Source organism: Acomys russatus, chromosome 6 (assembly GCF_903995435.1).
Source record: "Acomys russatus chromosome 6, mAcoRus1.1, whole genome shotgun sequence".
NCBI lineage: Eukaryota > Metazoa > Chordata > Mammalia > Rodentia > Muridae > Acomys > Acomys russatus.
The window spans coordinates 63515024-63529897 of NC_067142.1; the positions used below are offsets into that span (position 1 = coordinate 63515024).

Here is a 14874-nt window from a genome sequence, read left to right on the forward strand (position 1 = left end):
AGTGGCCCAGCCCAAATCCAAAGGCTGCTCTATTTTGGTTTTTCTGTCTTTGGGCATCTAGTCTCATGCTTTTCTAATTTTGTGCTTATGAAAGGGCTCTGTTCTCTCTTGGCCCCCACCCCCGCCCCTTTTCACAGATCAAATAACAAGTGCACTGGACAGAGAGGAGCCAGAGTGAGAAAATGCATTTTAATAAAACCCCATTGATTTTTGTGGGTGCGAGTGAAGGAAAAGGCACCTAAAGAGTCTTTAACGCCTGCCACCTCCCCCTTCCCTCCTGACCTACTAGGGCAGTCACACATCGATTGGTTCCCAGCTAATAGATTGTGCCACCCGGTAGGGACCTCTAGGGACTAGCGGGAGCTGGAGGAGTCGCTCACAGCAGCACAACCCAGAGTTAATCAAACTAGCAACAGGATCTCAGGCGCGGTGGCGGCGGCGGCGGCGGCGGCAGCAGCAGCAGCAGCAGCGACGGTGGCGGCAAGAGGCAAGAAGAGTAGCATTGGCGGCAGCGTTATGCGTGATTACTGACAGGCACCAGCTGCTGCCGCCGCCACAGCCTCTCAACACTATGTGGACTCTCGGATCTAGAGGCAGATTCCTGACTAATCCCAGAGGGCTGGCCCAGCCTGTGCTCCCCCGGCTGCTAGCAAGCGATGGCCACTCTTGTTAGCCCAAGTTGAAGGAAGCCCGGCTGTGCCTGGGAGCCCGGAGAGGCTGTACTCCTCAGAAGCGCGGCAGAGGAATGAACTGAACAGCAAACATGTATGGAAATTATTCCCACTTCATGAAGTTTCCCACAGGCTTTGGTGGTAAGGACCTCACTTGGGCTTCACTGTGTGAGTGTGAACCTGTCGGAGAGAGGCAGGGAGGAACCAGGATAACGTAGCTTGGAATTGGAAGGCGGGCGGGTTTGTTCATATGCGTGTGCAGTGGGTACATGGCGTGTTTCGTGGGTGCTTGTCCAGGCAGAAGGGTCCCAAGGTGAAGGCATGCTTGCACATCAGAAGAAGGTCCTGGGATATTCTGAGAGTCTAAACCAGCGTGTTGCAAAGGGTTTAAACAAAGGTGAAGAGCTTTGCTACTACCCCACATGTCTGTGTGGGTGTGAAAAGTGAAAGAGTGAGGGAAATTACTAAGATGTAGCTATTATTTAATTTGTAATGAACAACAACAACAAAAAGTGATCTAAAGCCGTTCCTTGGGCAAAAAAGTCCCAGAAATACTTTGCAACAAGGGCAAGGTTGTTGTTGTTTTTTACTTAAAAGCTTATTTCTTTACAATTGGATTTTCAAAAGGGAAACATAGCCCTTTAATTTGGCTTTCCTCTCTGCTTTCTTCCCTTTTGATTTGCTAATAGCCTCTTCTCTCCTCCCCTGCTGCTGCTCCCAATTCCACAGCAAGGGTTGCTGTCATCATTTCCGCTCTGGGGGTCGAGATCTAAGGCTGGGGGGTAGGGAAGGCTCTGCTCTTAGAACCTGCAAACTGAGGCTCCAAGTAGCCAAGCCAGGCAGGATAGTAGTCCCTCACTCCCTACAGAAGCTCCAGGAGGCTGAGCCCACTGGCTGCCTTCATGCCCGGGCACATCTGTCCCAAGGATCCCTCTCTTCAGGGGCAGGGGTAGTCCAGACACCCAGCCATGTGCAAATGCAACCAGCAGCCAAACCAACTGGTTTCTCCTATGTCTAGTGACGGCAATGCTGCTCATGCTCTTAGGAACCAAAGTCAGAAACTGTACTGTATGGATCTGGCAGGCAGGATAAAGCAGATAGATTTGCAAGGTCCTACGAACTGAAGTCTCTCCTCTCCTGACCTCCTCTGTGAACAGGCAGCCAGCTTATCCAAAGGGCTGAGAAGAAAGTTTGCCTACTTTACTGATTCCTCTATGAGGCACTGTGACATACACTACCATCCCTTGAGTGAGGAGGGATCTCATTCCTTCAAAGTGGGGTGGCCAGTGACTCTATGAGCCAAACAGGGGCCAAGCACCTGGAAATTGAATGCAAATGACACACTACCCTATGCGATGGCGTAAGCTCATTAAGTATATACAGTAATGCTGTTCTGTGTGCAGTGACAGAAGCATTTGAAGATTGATTATTGGTCCCAGGGGCAAGGGGACGGGCACGAGGTAAAGCTCAAGTTATTTGGACTAATTTGATGGCTGAGAGCAGTGGTCAATAATATGACCTGACAGGTTGTGGTCCAGGCCGTCTCTACTCCCATCTCAGACCTCTTCACTTCTCCCCTTGTACATGAGCTTCGTTATGTGAGGGTCATATTTATCTTTAGCTAGATTCTTGAGCTCCTCAAGATCTGTGAGATGATGGGTTCAAAACAGGAGAAGAAAGAAGGGCTAGTTTAAAATTCCTTGGGGCTGGTTCCTGGAACTGTGAACCACAGCAACTCAAGGACCTTAGGGAGAGTCTGAGGGTGATGTCTCATTTGCATAGACACCAAGCTGAGGCCTAAAGGAAGGTAGAAATTAGTTCAGTGTGGTAAAGGGTAGAGTTTCAAAGTGCTTCGAGAAATGCCTCGAATTACTTATAGTAGAATTACTTTCACCTGATGTAGCCAAAAGACACACATACAGACACACACATATACATATACACACAGTGGGGGGGGGGGATTGAGAGAGACACACACACAAAGACAGAGACAGAGACAGAGAGAGACACACAGAGAGACAGGGAGAGACAAAGAAAGAGAGAGAGAGAGAGAGAGAGAGAGAGAGAGAGAGACAGACAGACAGACAGACAGACAGACAGACAGACAGACAGACAGAGACAGAATGAGATCTTTGGCTTCGGTCCTTAGTTTTTCATCATTTGTCTTTGTGATCTTAGGCAAGTCCTGAACCTCTCTAGACTTTCACATCTTCAGTCTCTAAAAATAGAATTTCTAGTCTCATTCTTAGAGTTTTGCTTTGAGAATTAAATGAGATAGCTAGCCCATGGGAGGGGGAGTGTTGCCTGTACATTTGGTACCAAATACAAATTAATATTTTCATTACTCCCATTTGCCCAGAAGCCAACATGCAAATTAATTTAAATACCAGATATTACTGTAGAATAACGAATTGGGGGGTCTGGAAAAATGTACAACTAAATCTGCAAAAATCCACACATTCTGCTGGCTTCACTTTTCATAATTTGTGGAGGCTCCAGTATTTAGCGTAATTGGGTTTCAGACCTGATATAACACAGGCAAGCGTTGTTTAAATGCTTGCTTCTGATGATGCCTTTCGTTGTCATCCCTAAGAAAGGAATGGTTTATTTTGCTTGGTTCTGTTGATGTCCTCCATTTTGCTTGCATGATCCAGTTAAGAGGGGGCCTACACTCAAAGCCAAAATATTTCCCCTTCTGTACTGTCTAAGAGCCTGCAATGAAGGAGGGGAACCCCACTGTAGGCTCAGGAAACATGGGGACATCACCTGCACCCATAATGCCTCTGTGTTCATAATTATGTTGTGGGGGTGGTAACTCCTGCCCTTTCACATATTAGCAAATGGAGCCACAGAAGGCTTTGGGGTCCTGTAAGAGTCTCTAGGGCAGTGATGTCACTGCTGGGAAGTAGCATTCATTTGTGGACCCTGCTTATGATGTGGCTGAAGGCCAGTGCCCATGGGAACTGCAAAGTGCCCACTCTCTGAGCTTGGACTCTGCCCTCTGTGGTAGGAGAACTGTTTTCTCCTTCTTGGCTAAGTCTTGAGTTTGCCAACTAACTGCAAAAGAAAAGACTTGTTTCCCAGTATGCTTCCTTTTAGAAGATTCAAGACAAAGCTTGTGATACCCCATCTAATTGTGCACTAATCCCAGGGGAGAGAAGATAAGGGGCAGAGGTGACAAGCACCTACAACACGGGGACCAGCTATCAGAGTGAATGATCTGCTAGGGCCAACCCAATAGCAAGCAGGCTCACTGACACTGCTTGCCGTTCTATGTTCGATTTCTTTCAGAGAGGAGTAGCCAAAGGCTGTGGGGGGTAAAAGACCCTTACAGCCACAAAATGGCACAGCTGGCCCTGAAGCCAGGTAGTCAGGCTGTAGGTCCATGCTCTGCAGAACTGCCTCTCACAGCTTTTAAAGCCAATTCACTTACTTTGCAAGGAGAGGGGCTGCGGTCTACCTCCACCCCAGCCGGGAAAATCTGCCTGATCACTGACTGCAGAATAGCTTAGGTGCAACAGCTCCTTGGGGACCTCCTCATTTGTAAGAGTCCTGCCCACCTGACTTAGCTATTGGTGTAGAAACAGCCCCCTTTCAACTTGAGAATAGCCACAGAGGAGAGTCGAGCTGGCAGCGTTTGTGTACGTATGTATACTCACATTTGTGTATTTTTCCAGAACACATTTTTTTTCCCTCTCTGCAGATGTGTGGGTGGTTAATTGAAAGCTACCATGGGTGTAAGTGGTTAGGGTTTGTGTAGGAAGAAATAGCTGTTTATGAAATGTAGGAAGGAGCGTATTTTCTGAAACATTTACGGTATTACAAAGGGGGTAGATAGATCAATAGCAACCAAGAGAAGAAACTACAAAACAATAATCTTTCACTTCCCCCATGGTATCACGCTGGAGATGGCTGGGAGCGGGGCTTTAGCCCTGGGTGTATGAAGGCAGCTGCTGTTTTCCTCTCTGGCGTGAAAGTGGATGACACAGAGATTCAGAAAATGGGAAACACTTGGTGTTTAGAATTCCTAGGCATGAGTGGCTCTCATGAGATGGACCCAATCCTAGGAGTGAACGCAAAAGTTGGCCTTGAGCAGATGCCTACTGTGTGCTGAGCACTCTCATGGGCACTATCTGTACGTGTTAGAGCTCTCTGGGATCCTCGGAGATTAAATACTGTTATCATTTCCTCCTTTTGCAGACAGGGAAGCAGAACCATAAAGAGCTTGGGCAAACTGTCCAAGGTCATCTTGCCAGGAAGGAGCAAAATCCAGTGATTCAGGTCAGAGCTGCTGAGCTTAACCTTACACGGTGTGGCCACGCCCACAGCGACCACTCCCACGCATGGCTAAGCTCAGGGAGGGAGCGTGGGTCAGGGTAGGAGGTAGAAAGGAATCGCAGATCCATCTGAAATAGGTGAGTTACTTGTAAAGACAACATATTTTCCCCTGTATTATTTACAACGTATAGTTGCTTATGGTTCATAGCAGTTTTTTTTTCTTTTGAATCATCATAGCAAAAGAATAAAACATCTCAGCAGGGAGGCAGGGAACTAAACAAAGGTGTATCTTTTTTTCCCCTCTAAACGGATCCCATTTTGTTTGAACATGTGCTGGATTTCTCCATTCTGGGGCAAGGGTTGGCCAGACAGTAGGCAGCAGACCTTTTATACACACCATCCACCAGAGGGTCTTGCATCAAACCTTATAGTGAGAAACAACTGTAGCTTTGGCTGTGCTCTGGCAAGGCTGCTGGTCTCTAGGGGAATCTCTCTAGAGAAGTTTTATTTCCATTTCTTATTGCCTTTCTGTGAGTTGTGACTTCCAACACCCTGGTTGCAAAGCACTATTCTCACAGTTAAGCAAAGCATCCCACAGGTCATCTGTCCCGACTGTCCAGTGACATGTGGCTTGACTGGGATGTGGGGATGTACGCCATCTTCACATTCGTCTTCCCAGTTCCCTTGGAGCAATCTGAGTGGGCAGGAAGAGGAACAGGGGCAGGCTGCTAAGCCATAGCATCCCACCTCCCCTGCTAGCCACTTCGAGTGGGTAAGCATTTACCTACAGCTGTAAGGGTTAGATTTTTATTTTTATTTTTTTTGAGCATGGAAAACTATAAATATGCCATAGAAGTTTGTTCCCCTTTTTCATACAACATTTGGAGGCTGGTATTAAAGCTGGCTGGAATTCTGTATGTACCTTTTTTTTTTTTTTCCTCTTTTCTTACAAGAGCATGTCTGCCCTTAAACTGTCAGACTGTATGAACACTGGGACATGCTGAAGTAGACATGACCTGGAATTGGCTCTTGGTTCCAGACAATCACAGGTTAGCACATCATTCCAGGACAGGGGCTCATGAGGCTGCCATGATTAGGGACTTCCCATCCCAGGTCCCCCAGAGCCATTGTCACCAAGGCAGAGACCTGGCTAAGTCCTGACCCCTGTGTCTGCACCTTTGAATTAAATGGCCTAGAGCCCCCTTGTTGCTGTTGTCAGCTGCTGTGCCTAGAAGAAAGCAGGGGTGGGCATAGTAAGGATTTCCAGGTTAAAGGTCAACTCAAGCTCCTGTTAGGATTTCAGAGTTAATATTTGAGCTCTAAAAATGGAAAAGCCTGTGATCTTTAAACCAAATGGACATTTACAAGAAGTTAGAGGACTGGCAAAGAAAGTGCTTAATAAATATTTTAGGCTATTTGCCTGAGTTTCATTTCTGGGACTCAATGTTTTCATCTCTCTTTTTTCCATTTTACTAGTCATGAATGTGATGGAGAAGGAGGTTTATGAAGGGCTTGGAGTTTGGAACGCCTGTGTTTTCTCAGCCCCAGCAATAAAGGGAGCAGAGCAGAAGTCAGAGAGACTGATGAGACAATGCTTGTTCGTTCGTTCGTCCGTTCGTTCGTTCATTCATTCATTCAGCTTAAGGGCTAAAACCTGGTTTGTGTAGGACACGGGAGCAGAAGACCCGTCCCCTGAGTGGCCTGCTGGAGTATACGCACAGGCTACAAAGTCTTGAGAACATCTGAGGCTCCATTAATTCTGGGAGTTTCTTCTCAGGCTGAATTGAACTGTATTGAGCTGAAACATTCGGCTACTTAGAACCGAAGGGCGGAGGACACCAGGGGTGAGAGTGTACGGGAAGGAAGCTCACAGCACTGTTGGATGGATGGCTGCAGTCTTTGGGAAAGCCTGCCATTATTCAGAGGCTGGGAGAACTGGAACAAGAAGCCCAGAGAGACGGAGGCTATGGGACGAGCCGCTGTGGGCAGAACTCGTGTTCAGTGGCTATTCAGTGGGACCCTGAGCATCTGCCTCAAGCTCCTGCCGGTGGCACATGGCTAGAAGGGGCTCGTGATAGAGAAGCTACCAGAATGTAGATCTTTGCTTGTGGGATAGACGGTCTTTTGTTAGTGAAATCCCCTGGTACATCTCATTTGTTACAAGCAACATCATACCCATCTGGACCAGCCTGGCTTATAATTGGTCCTGGGTGGCAAAATAGTGTGCAAGCAAAACTATCGAAAGAGAGGCATGGTGTGAGGTTAGACCTCAGTGTTAGCTTATTCATGGTCCCGACAGCAGTGATTCAGAGCAAGCCCTCCTCAAAGAGCTATTTGTCAACAGGAACCTCTGTTTGCTGATCTGCCTATGGGGGGACGAGTCTTACCTAACAAACCAGTCAGTATCAGACTGTTGTTGGAACGAAACAGACAGTGGCTTCAGGTGAGACTGGTTCTATCTAAAAGGTTTGTCTTGGAGCCTGGCACATAGCACTCAAAAAAAGGTTTTGAAAAAGCTAGTAGTTGCTATGGAAATGACAGCATAGATTCATGAAGAATGTCATGATTGCAGGCATTATTTAGTGGTTACAATATGCTTGGTTTGAGAAATCAGGAGACCTGGAGGTTTACATGGTGAGGCCCTGACTGCATCTGTCTCTGGGCTCATTCCCTCTTTTATAAACCAAGATGATTCTTGAAGTCTTGTAAGTCTGGTTCCTAATCAAAGGCAATATAGTCTTGATTGATTTATGACACAATCAATTGAGAAAGGTGATTAATGTTATAGGGCACTGGGGAGATGGCACTTTCTCAGTGAGTATGAGGGTGTGACTTAGAATCCCTGGAAGACACTTAAAAGCTGGACACAGAAAATGTCTACACGGAGATGGGGAGGCGGAGCCAGGAGGGGAGGCGGAGCCAGGAGGGGAGGCGGAGCCAGGAGAGGAAGAGAGGAGAGCCCAAGAGAGAGGAAGCTCCTAGGCTAGCCTCCCTGGCAAAACTACCATAAACACCACCACTGCCACAGCTACCACCACCACAACCAAAGACGGCCTGTCTCCAATAAGGCGAAGTTGAAGTCTGACGCCGGGATTGTATTCTTACCTCCACGCACTCATACCCGCATTCATGTGCAATCTGTACACACTCACAAATAATAAACATAAAAGAACTGGTTATTAGGGTATAAACTAGTTTGTATTTGCTGATTTACAAAAAATAAAAATAAAGGTTTGTTACCCAAATAAGCTGATGAGAGAAGCATCGAGCCTATTTAAGATACATCTGTTTTCAAGCAATTTAAAAAGCATAGTAGGAGTGTCATTAGCATATTAACAGGGTGTTAATTACAAAAGAGTCTTTTAAAGCAGGTTTTATAAAATCCCCACTTAGTAACCATTAGCTTACAGTACTTGAAACACAAACTATTCACGTGTGTTACTTAGAAGTAATAAAATTGTAATTTAAAAGTAATCTGCCAACTTGTCACGAATTTAAACTGATTTTCCTCTCAATTGATCCAAATGAGTGAGGTTCTGCTATAATTATATGTAATGCTGGTAATAATGAGGCTGATTATCAATCTTTCCCTGCTTTTCACCATTCCATCATTACAGGGTTTCAGAGCGGGAGTGGAAGGAGTCAGGAGGGGTGGGGGTGGGGAGAAAAAGTGGAGGGAAGAGAAAAGACGGAAAAAAGTATTCCCCTCCCCCAGCCCCCCCCCCACTTCCCCCCTCCACCCCCTGTCCCTGCTTCAAGCACTGGAAGAAGCCTCTTCTTGAACTGTCTGCGCTCACCAGAACTGCCCTCAGTGGCTGGGAAAGGCTGGCAGCCTTTGCACTTTGCAGCTGATCCTAGCTCTCCAATGAAAGGTTGTGCTGGCCAGGCGCCCTACAGGAAAAACAAACAAACAAAAAAACAGTTGGGGTTTGCACTCTGAAGGGCTTAGTCAGGAGCAGGAGAGTCCTGTTAGAAGGATTCAGGGTCAAGATCCTGAGAGGGGCCAAGAGCTGAATCAGGAAGAAACAAATAGGAAAGATTGTCTCAGGAAATCGTTAGAAACTAGCTTTGTCCGAGCAGCATTAAAGCCAAGCCCTGCTGCTCTCCTTAGTCTCAAATGCCTTATTCCCTTACGTAAGGTGTTTGATGCCACTGTCTCTCAGGTTTTAGAGCCCCACAAACAGGGGCAATGAAATTACCAGCTTCATATATGACACACATGCATGAGAGTATCATAACAGCGGCCATTGGTCCACCCAATGAATATTGGCTAGTAAAAAAAAAAAAAATTAACTACAAGCTTTTAAGTGCTGTTGGCATGAGGTGACTTAATGTACATAAAGTGTTGAGAACTCTGTCTGGCTCATGGCAATTCCTCAATAATATTAGTTATTAATTGTCATTCAGGAGAGGAGACAACACAAAAGTGTCAATTAAAGCCTTTCATATGGCAGTCCCCTGCCGAACTCGCGCAGCAGCCTGCCTGTGTATTCAGAGCCAAGTAGGGGAAAGATGTGTAAGTTTTCCTTAAACAAAGAACAAGCCAGGCATCAAACATTCTAATTGTCAGCTTAGGCACAATATCCTTCTACTGGATGAAGGGAAGGAGGCTTGGGTATGGGATTGCTCCCCCACCGTGGGAGAATCCAGAGTGGGACAGCGTCCCGGGATGCTCCCCCCTCACGCCGACTTATTGTGGAGAATCCAGTTCTGAGAAGCTGCCTCCTTCCCCATGGGTGGGCGTTAGCTTTTATCAATGGCTCATGACAAGTGTCCTTGCCCTCCTGAAGAGGGTTGCCAGTGGGAAAACAAACTCTCCACCCTGGCACAGCAGCAAAGGGGTGGACATGCCAAGCCATTTGCTCCCTTGTCTGGCCAGTCAGAAAGACTACAGGCTTGACATTTCACTCTCATTGGCTGAGGACCGGTTGCTAAGCAACTGCTTACCTTGGTAAGAATTCTGTAAGTCCCAGTACTTCTTTCTCTCTTCTCCTCCTCAATCAGTATGTCTCTTTCTCTTTTCCCCTTCTCTCTGTTTTCTATTCCTTTCCCTCATTCTCTTTCTCTCTGTCCTTTACACACACACACACACACACACACACACACACACACACACACACACACTTCATTTGCTGTTCAGAGATTCCACAGATTTTGGGTTTGATAACTGTCTGGAACATTGATTTTCCCATTCAAGTCATTTGTGTAGATGAATTCTACATCTAGTTATGCATAATAATTAACAAAAGTTTCATTGTACAATCATTAGTCAACAGATCATATTTGAGCGCAGTGCTAGGAACCACGATGGTAGGTTCATAACAGGGGTGTCCAAATGTCTGACGTTGTGGCATGATATTGGGGTCTACAAATGTGTTGGAGCACATTCATGGCTAGTCCAGGATGCATGCCACCCATGCTGGCTGGGCAAGCAAAGGGGTGCTGGACCACTGGTCACCAGGAATTCTGAAGAGAAGTCGTCAAAGAGGATCTGTGTGTCAGGACGAACTGTGAGACAATATGAGGGGACCTAAGGAAAGCATTAGGGTAGATGGGGGTGACAGAGGAACACTTTGGGCTGTTTATGAGCCAGTCATTCAGAAGAGTCAATATTTTAAAACCCTGGTGTGCTTGTATCAGTGCTACCAATTGAAACCCTTACCTAAGCATTCACTAATTGGATTGGACTAATTAATTTTTCAGGGCTAGATATTGACCCCAAGTCTTTGTGCACCATAGGCAAGTCCTACCACCTAGTCACACCCCCAGCCATTTGACCTTCACAGCGCTAATCTTCTGTGGATCTCACTTGCCATAGTCCTTTCTTCATACTCCCTACAGTGTAGTGAGCCTTCCGGGTGGTGCCACTGCACAATGGATCCTCAGCACTCTCTCTGGTTCTCTGAGACAGGTGTGGTTGTCTCAATCCACCCAGTTCAACAGAGAAGTCCAACAGGACTTAGGTTCTAAGAAGAGGAGGAGACACAGGAAGCAGGCACACATGGAGGACACAGCAAGAAGGTTCCTTGCAGACCAAGGAGAATGGACTCCACCCGCAGCAGCAAAGTGATGGTGGACTTTCAGTGTCCAAAAAACCTGATGAAGTAAATTTTGGTTGTTTAAGAAAACAAAAGTCTCTATGGCCTGGAGGTGAACCTAGGGCATTTTTCCACATCATAGCTTTACAGGATTGTACCCAAATGCCATCGATGTCACAACATACGTAGACTTTGGAAAGCAATGGTGTTCTTTTGGTGTTCTATAGATGCTTGTCACAGTTTTGGCTCCTGATAATACTCAGCGTTTCAAGCTATACTCATTAGACAGCTTGAAGGCCCGACAAGGACAAGTTGGTGATAGCAGGGCTCCCACAGCCAGTGGTTAAGCTAAGACCGTTCCAGACTACTGTCGCCTATCTTTTCTCTCCAGTGCCTGAAAGCTGCACACTTGGCATCACTCACAGAACAGAGATAGCTGGAAGGACCGTAAGGTTACAAGTATCATCTCCTTGCTGGGAGAAACGAGGCCCACAGAAAGAAAGCACTTTTCCCTGGTCTACTGTCAGGAAGGAAGGGGACCTCTGGAGGAATTTCCATTAGATAAGTCATTTTATAGAAAAGCTACTGATTGAAGAAAGAAAAATGAACACTGTAGAGTAGTTTAAGGGCATTTTCTAGGTTTTGGGGTGGTTGGCGTGTTACAAATGACCTGAGATCAAGATGCAGGATCAGGGAGCCAGCAAGGCAGACAGGAGGTAAAGGCAGGGTCCTCAAACAAAGTGAACCAAAGGCAGCAACTGTTCCAGCTTGTCCCTGCTGCCATAACAAGGTACTTCACACGGGCTAATTTATAAATAATTACTTTTTTTTTTTTTTTGCTTGTAATTCTTGAGGCTTCAAAGTCCAAGATCAAAGCTCTGACAGATTCAGTGTCTATGGAGGGCTGGCTTTCTACTCTCACCATGGCACTTGTTGTGAATTCTGATCCTTTCATGATGGGATGAGTGGGAAAGACACAAATGCTATCTCCTCACATGCAGAAAAGATTTGGAAGGCCTTGTAGCATTCTGAAGCTTCTTTTAGAAGGGCATTAATCTATTTATGATGGTGTACCCTGAGGCTCCCTTTGCCTCCTCAAGCCTTGGGTTCAAGTTCCAAAACGAGATGTGGAGTGTCATACACACATTCAACCCATAGCAGAGTCCAGTATCTTTGCTAAAAATCGAAGCTACCATTGCTAAGAACCACTAGATCATCATGAGGGACAGAGCTCCAAACCATTTGTGAAAGATGCGTTTGTCTCTTTGAATTTGATTTCATTTTTGAAAATCTGGTTATGAATTGTGTACCCCTTCTGGGTTCATTGGCACATCAGAAGTTAGCAACATTAAATTTAAAAAGTAGAAATAATATTTATTTATTTGCTTGTGTGAGAGTATGTTTGTGTGTGTGTATGTATGTGTGTTTATCTGTAACATACATGTGACATGACATATGTGGGAGATCAGAAATAGCCTACAGGAGTTAGATCTTTCCTATTATGTGAGTCCTGGACAAAGTACCCATGTCATCAGGTTTGGCAGCAAGTACCCCTACCCAATGAGCCATCTTGCTGGCCCTGTACCCATCTAAGACAGTTAAAAACTGGGCGTGAATGCATTGTTTTATCCTACATTAACAAAGAACCTTTCTTACTACTGCAGTTCATAATTGAATTGCCTTCATTTTTACTACAGGTAGTAACAATATGCTTCAATCTCCAAACTGATTGCATGTTACCATCTCAGTTTATCTATAAAACAATGTATATATTCTTTAGTATCTATTTTTATGCTTCTATGCAATCAATCTGTCTCTCTTCCTTACTTCCTCCCTTCCTCTCTCCCTTCTTCCCCTTCTCTCTCCTTCCCTCCCTTCCTTCTAAATACAATATACTTTGTATTTGGTGTATTGTTCCTTGGTTCATTTCCATGACAAAGAACCTGGGAAGAAGCAGCTTAAGGGAAAAAGGGTTTATTTTGGCTCATGGTTTGGAGGATACAGTCCATCATGGTAGGGAAGGTGGTGCAGGAGGGCTAGCCTCTGTCTGTGGTGTGTGGCTGCAGCAGGGCTAGCCTCTTTCTATGGTGTGGGGCTGCAGCAGGGCTAGCCTCTGTCTGTGGTGTGGGGCTGCAGCAGGGCTAGCCTCTGTCTGTGGTGTGGGGCTGCAGCAAGGCTAGCCTCTGTGGTGTGGGGCTGCAGCAGGCCTAGCCTCTGTCTGTGGTGTGGGGCTGCAGCAGGGCTAGCCTCTGTCTGTGGTGTGGGGCTGCAGCAGGGCTAGCCTCTGTGGTATGGGGCTGTCTGCTCATATCTAAACAGATCAGAAAGCAGAGAAAGAAATGCCAGCACCCATCTGGTATTATCATTTTCCCCCTTTCGTTCAGAACCCCCATCAGTGGGGTGATGACACCTACATTCAGGGCCAGTTTTTCCTGCTCAGCTAAACCTCTCTGGAAACAGACTTGTCCAGGTGCATCTCCTATGTGAATCTAAATTGAGTCAAGTTGACAATGAAGATTAGCCATTAGGATTGGTATTTCTCTAAGATCAATTTACTGCTTTAAAAAAAGTTTAAATAGTTCCCTTCAGAATGATACATTCAGATAAAAGTGGATGTTGGGCCTAGGTGTGGGTGAGTGTGTAGTCTTGAATTTGTTTGCATGAAACAGTTGTTCCATCTTCAATTTTTTTTTTACCTTTCTTTCTTACTTTCTTTCCTGTATGGGTGTGTGTGTGTGTGTGTGTGTGTGTGTGTGTGTGTGTGTAAACGCACACAGCACAGTGCACGTACATTGTCAGAGCACAGTTTGTGGGAGCCAGTTCTTTCCTTTTACTATGTGGGTCCCAGGGCTTGAACTCCAGTCTCTAGACCTGGCAGTTGGTGCCTTTACCCACCAAGCCATCTTGCCAGCTCTAGAGTAACCCCTTTGCTCAGGTGGACCTTCACTAAGGAAGCAGAAGGGCCAAGATATGCTGCAGGTGCACACTTTCTTAGTGGCTCTTTAAGACCAAATCTACAGTAAATTTCTCACAACCCTTGCTCAACCCCAGCACTTCAATGGAGAAGGGTGTTTTCTGCCTCCCAGTCCTAGCACTTATTGCTCAGGACCCTGTCTACCTCACGTAGAGTGTAATTCATGGGAGGGGTTTGGCATTGGGCACCTTCTCCTGCAGGCCATACGCTGACCACTCAATTCTCTCATTTTCTGTCCTCTGTCCCTGTATACAAGAAGCTGCATGGCTGAACTAAAGGCAGTGACTTTGCACATTTCTTTGCCTCTGTCCTTTTATATAGACTGCTGAGCTGTCCAGGGCCACAGTTTGGGGGGTGGGGCACTGCCCTTGATGTGTCTCTAGACTCTTTTGCAGAGATTGGGGTTTCTAACTCCACTGGTGAGAATGCCCCACGGTGGGCTGTCAAGATGACAGGAAAGCACTCACTCCTCTCTTGTGTCTTGTGTTGTCTACTAGCTACAAGGAACATGGGTTCAACTGAGCTAACAAGATAGTTTATGATAATCTCTTGGTCACTGCTCCCATGCTTCTACAACCTCTCCCCACAGGCACTAGTGACATAGCACCCTGTCGCCAGGTGGAAGTGCTGTCTACAAGGCTGTGTGCACTTGTCTCCCTGGCCTTCCCGGGTCCTGGTACCCACAAAACCACTTCAGTCATCCCAGTTTGCATATGGGCGAATGGATTTTAGCCTTGCCCCAGTTCTCATAGCCGTAAGAGCTTCAAGTAGGGGATCTTGGTGAAGCTCCGGCACCTGTTTACCCTGCTCCTCACATGGGCATTGGCTTGCTTTTCCTGACTGACTGGCCCAGGACACAGTCACAGAGGCCTGGGGCCTTGTGAGCCATGACATGGTCGTATGTGCTATACGT

The 14874-nt window shown here is 46.4% G+C and overlaps 1 protein-coding gene across 1 annotated transcript in view; it reads left to right on the top strand.

Annotated features, from left to right (window-relative positions):
• The first annotated feature begins 472 nt into the window (after window positions 1-472).
• Window positions 473-14874, top strand: part of Rxrg (retinoid X receptor gamma) — a 41719-nt gene continuing 27317 nt past the window's right edge. Inside the window, exon 1 of the mRNA XM_051147794.1 lies at window positions 473-812. Coding sequence (XP_051003751.1) covers window positions 764-812 — 49 coding nt within the window. The 5' untranslated portion in view covers window positions 473-763. The remainder of the gene's footprint in view (window positions 813-14874) is intronic.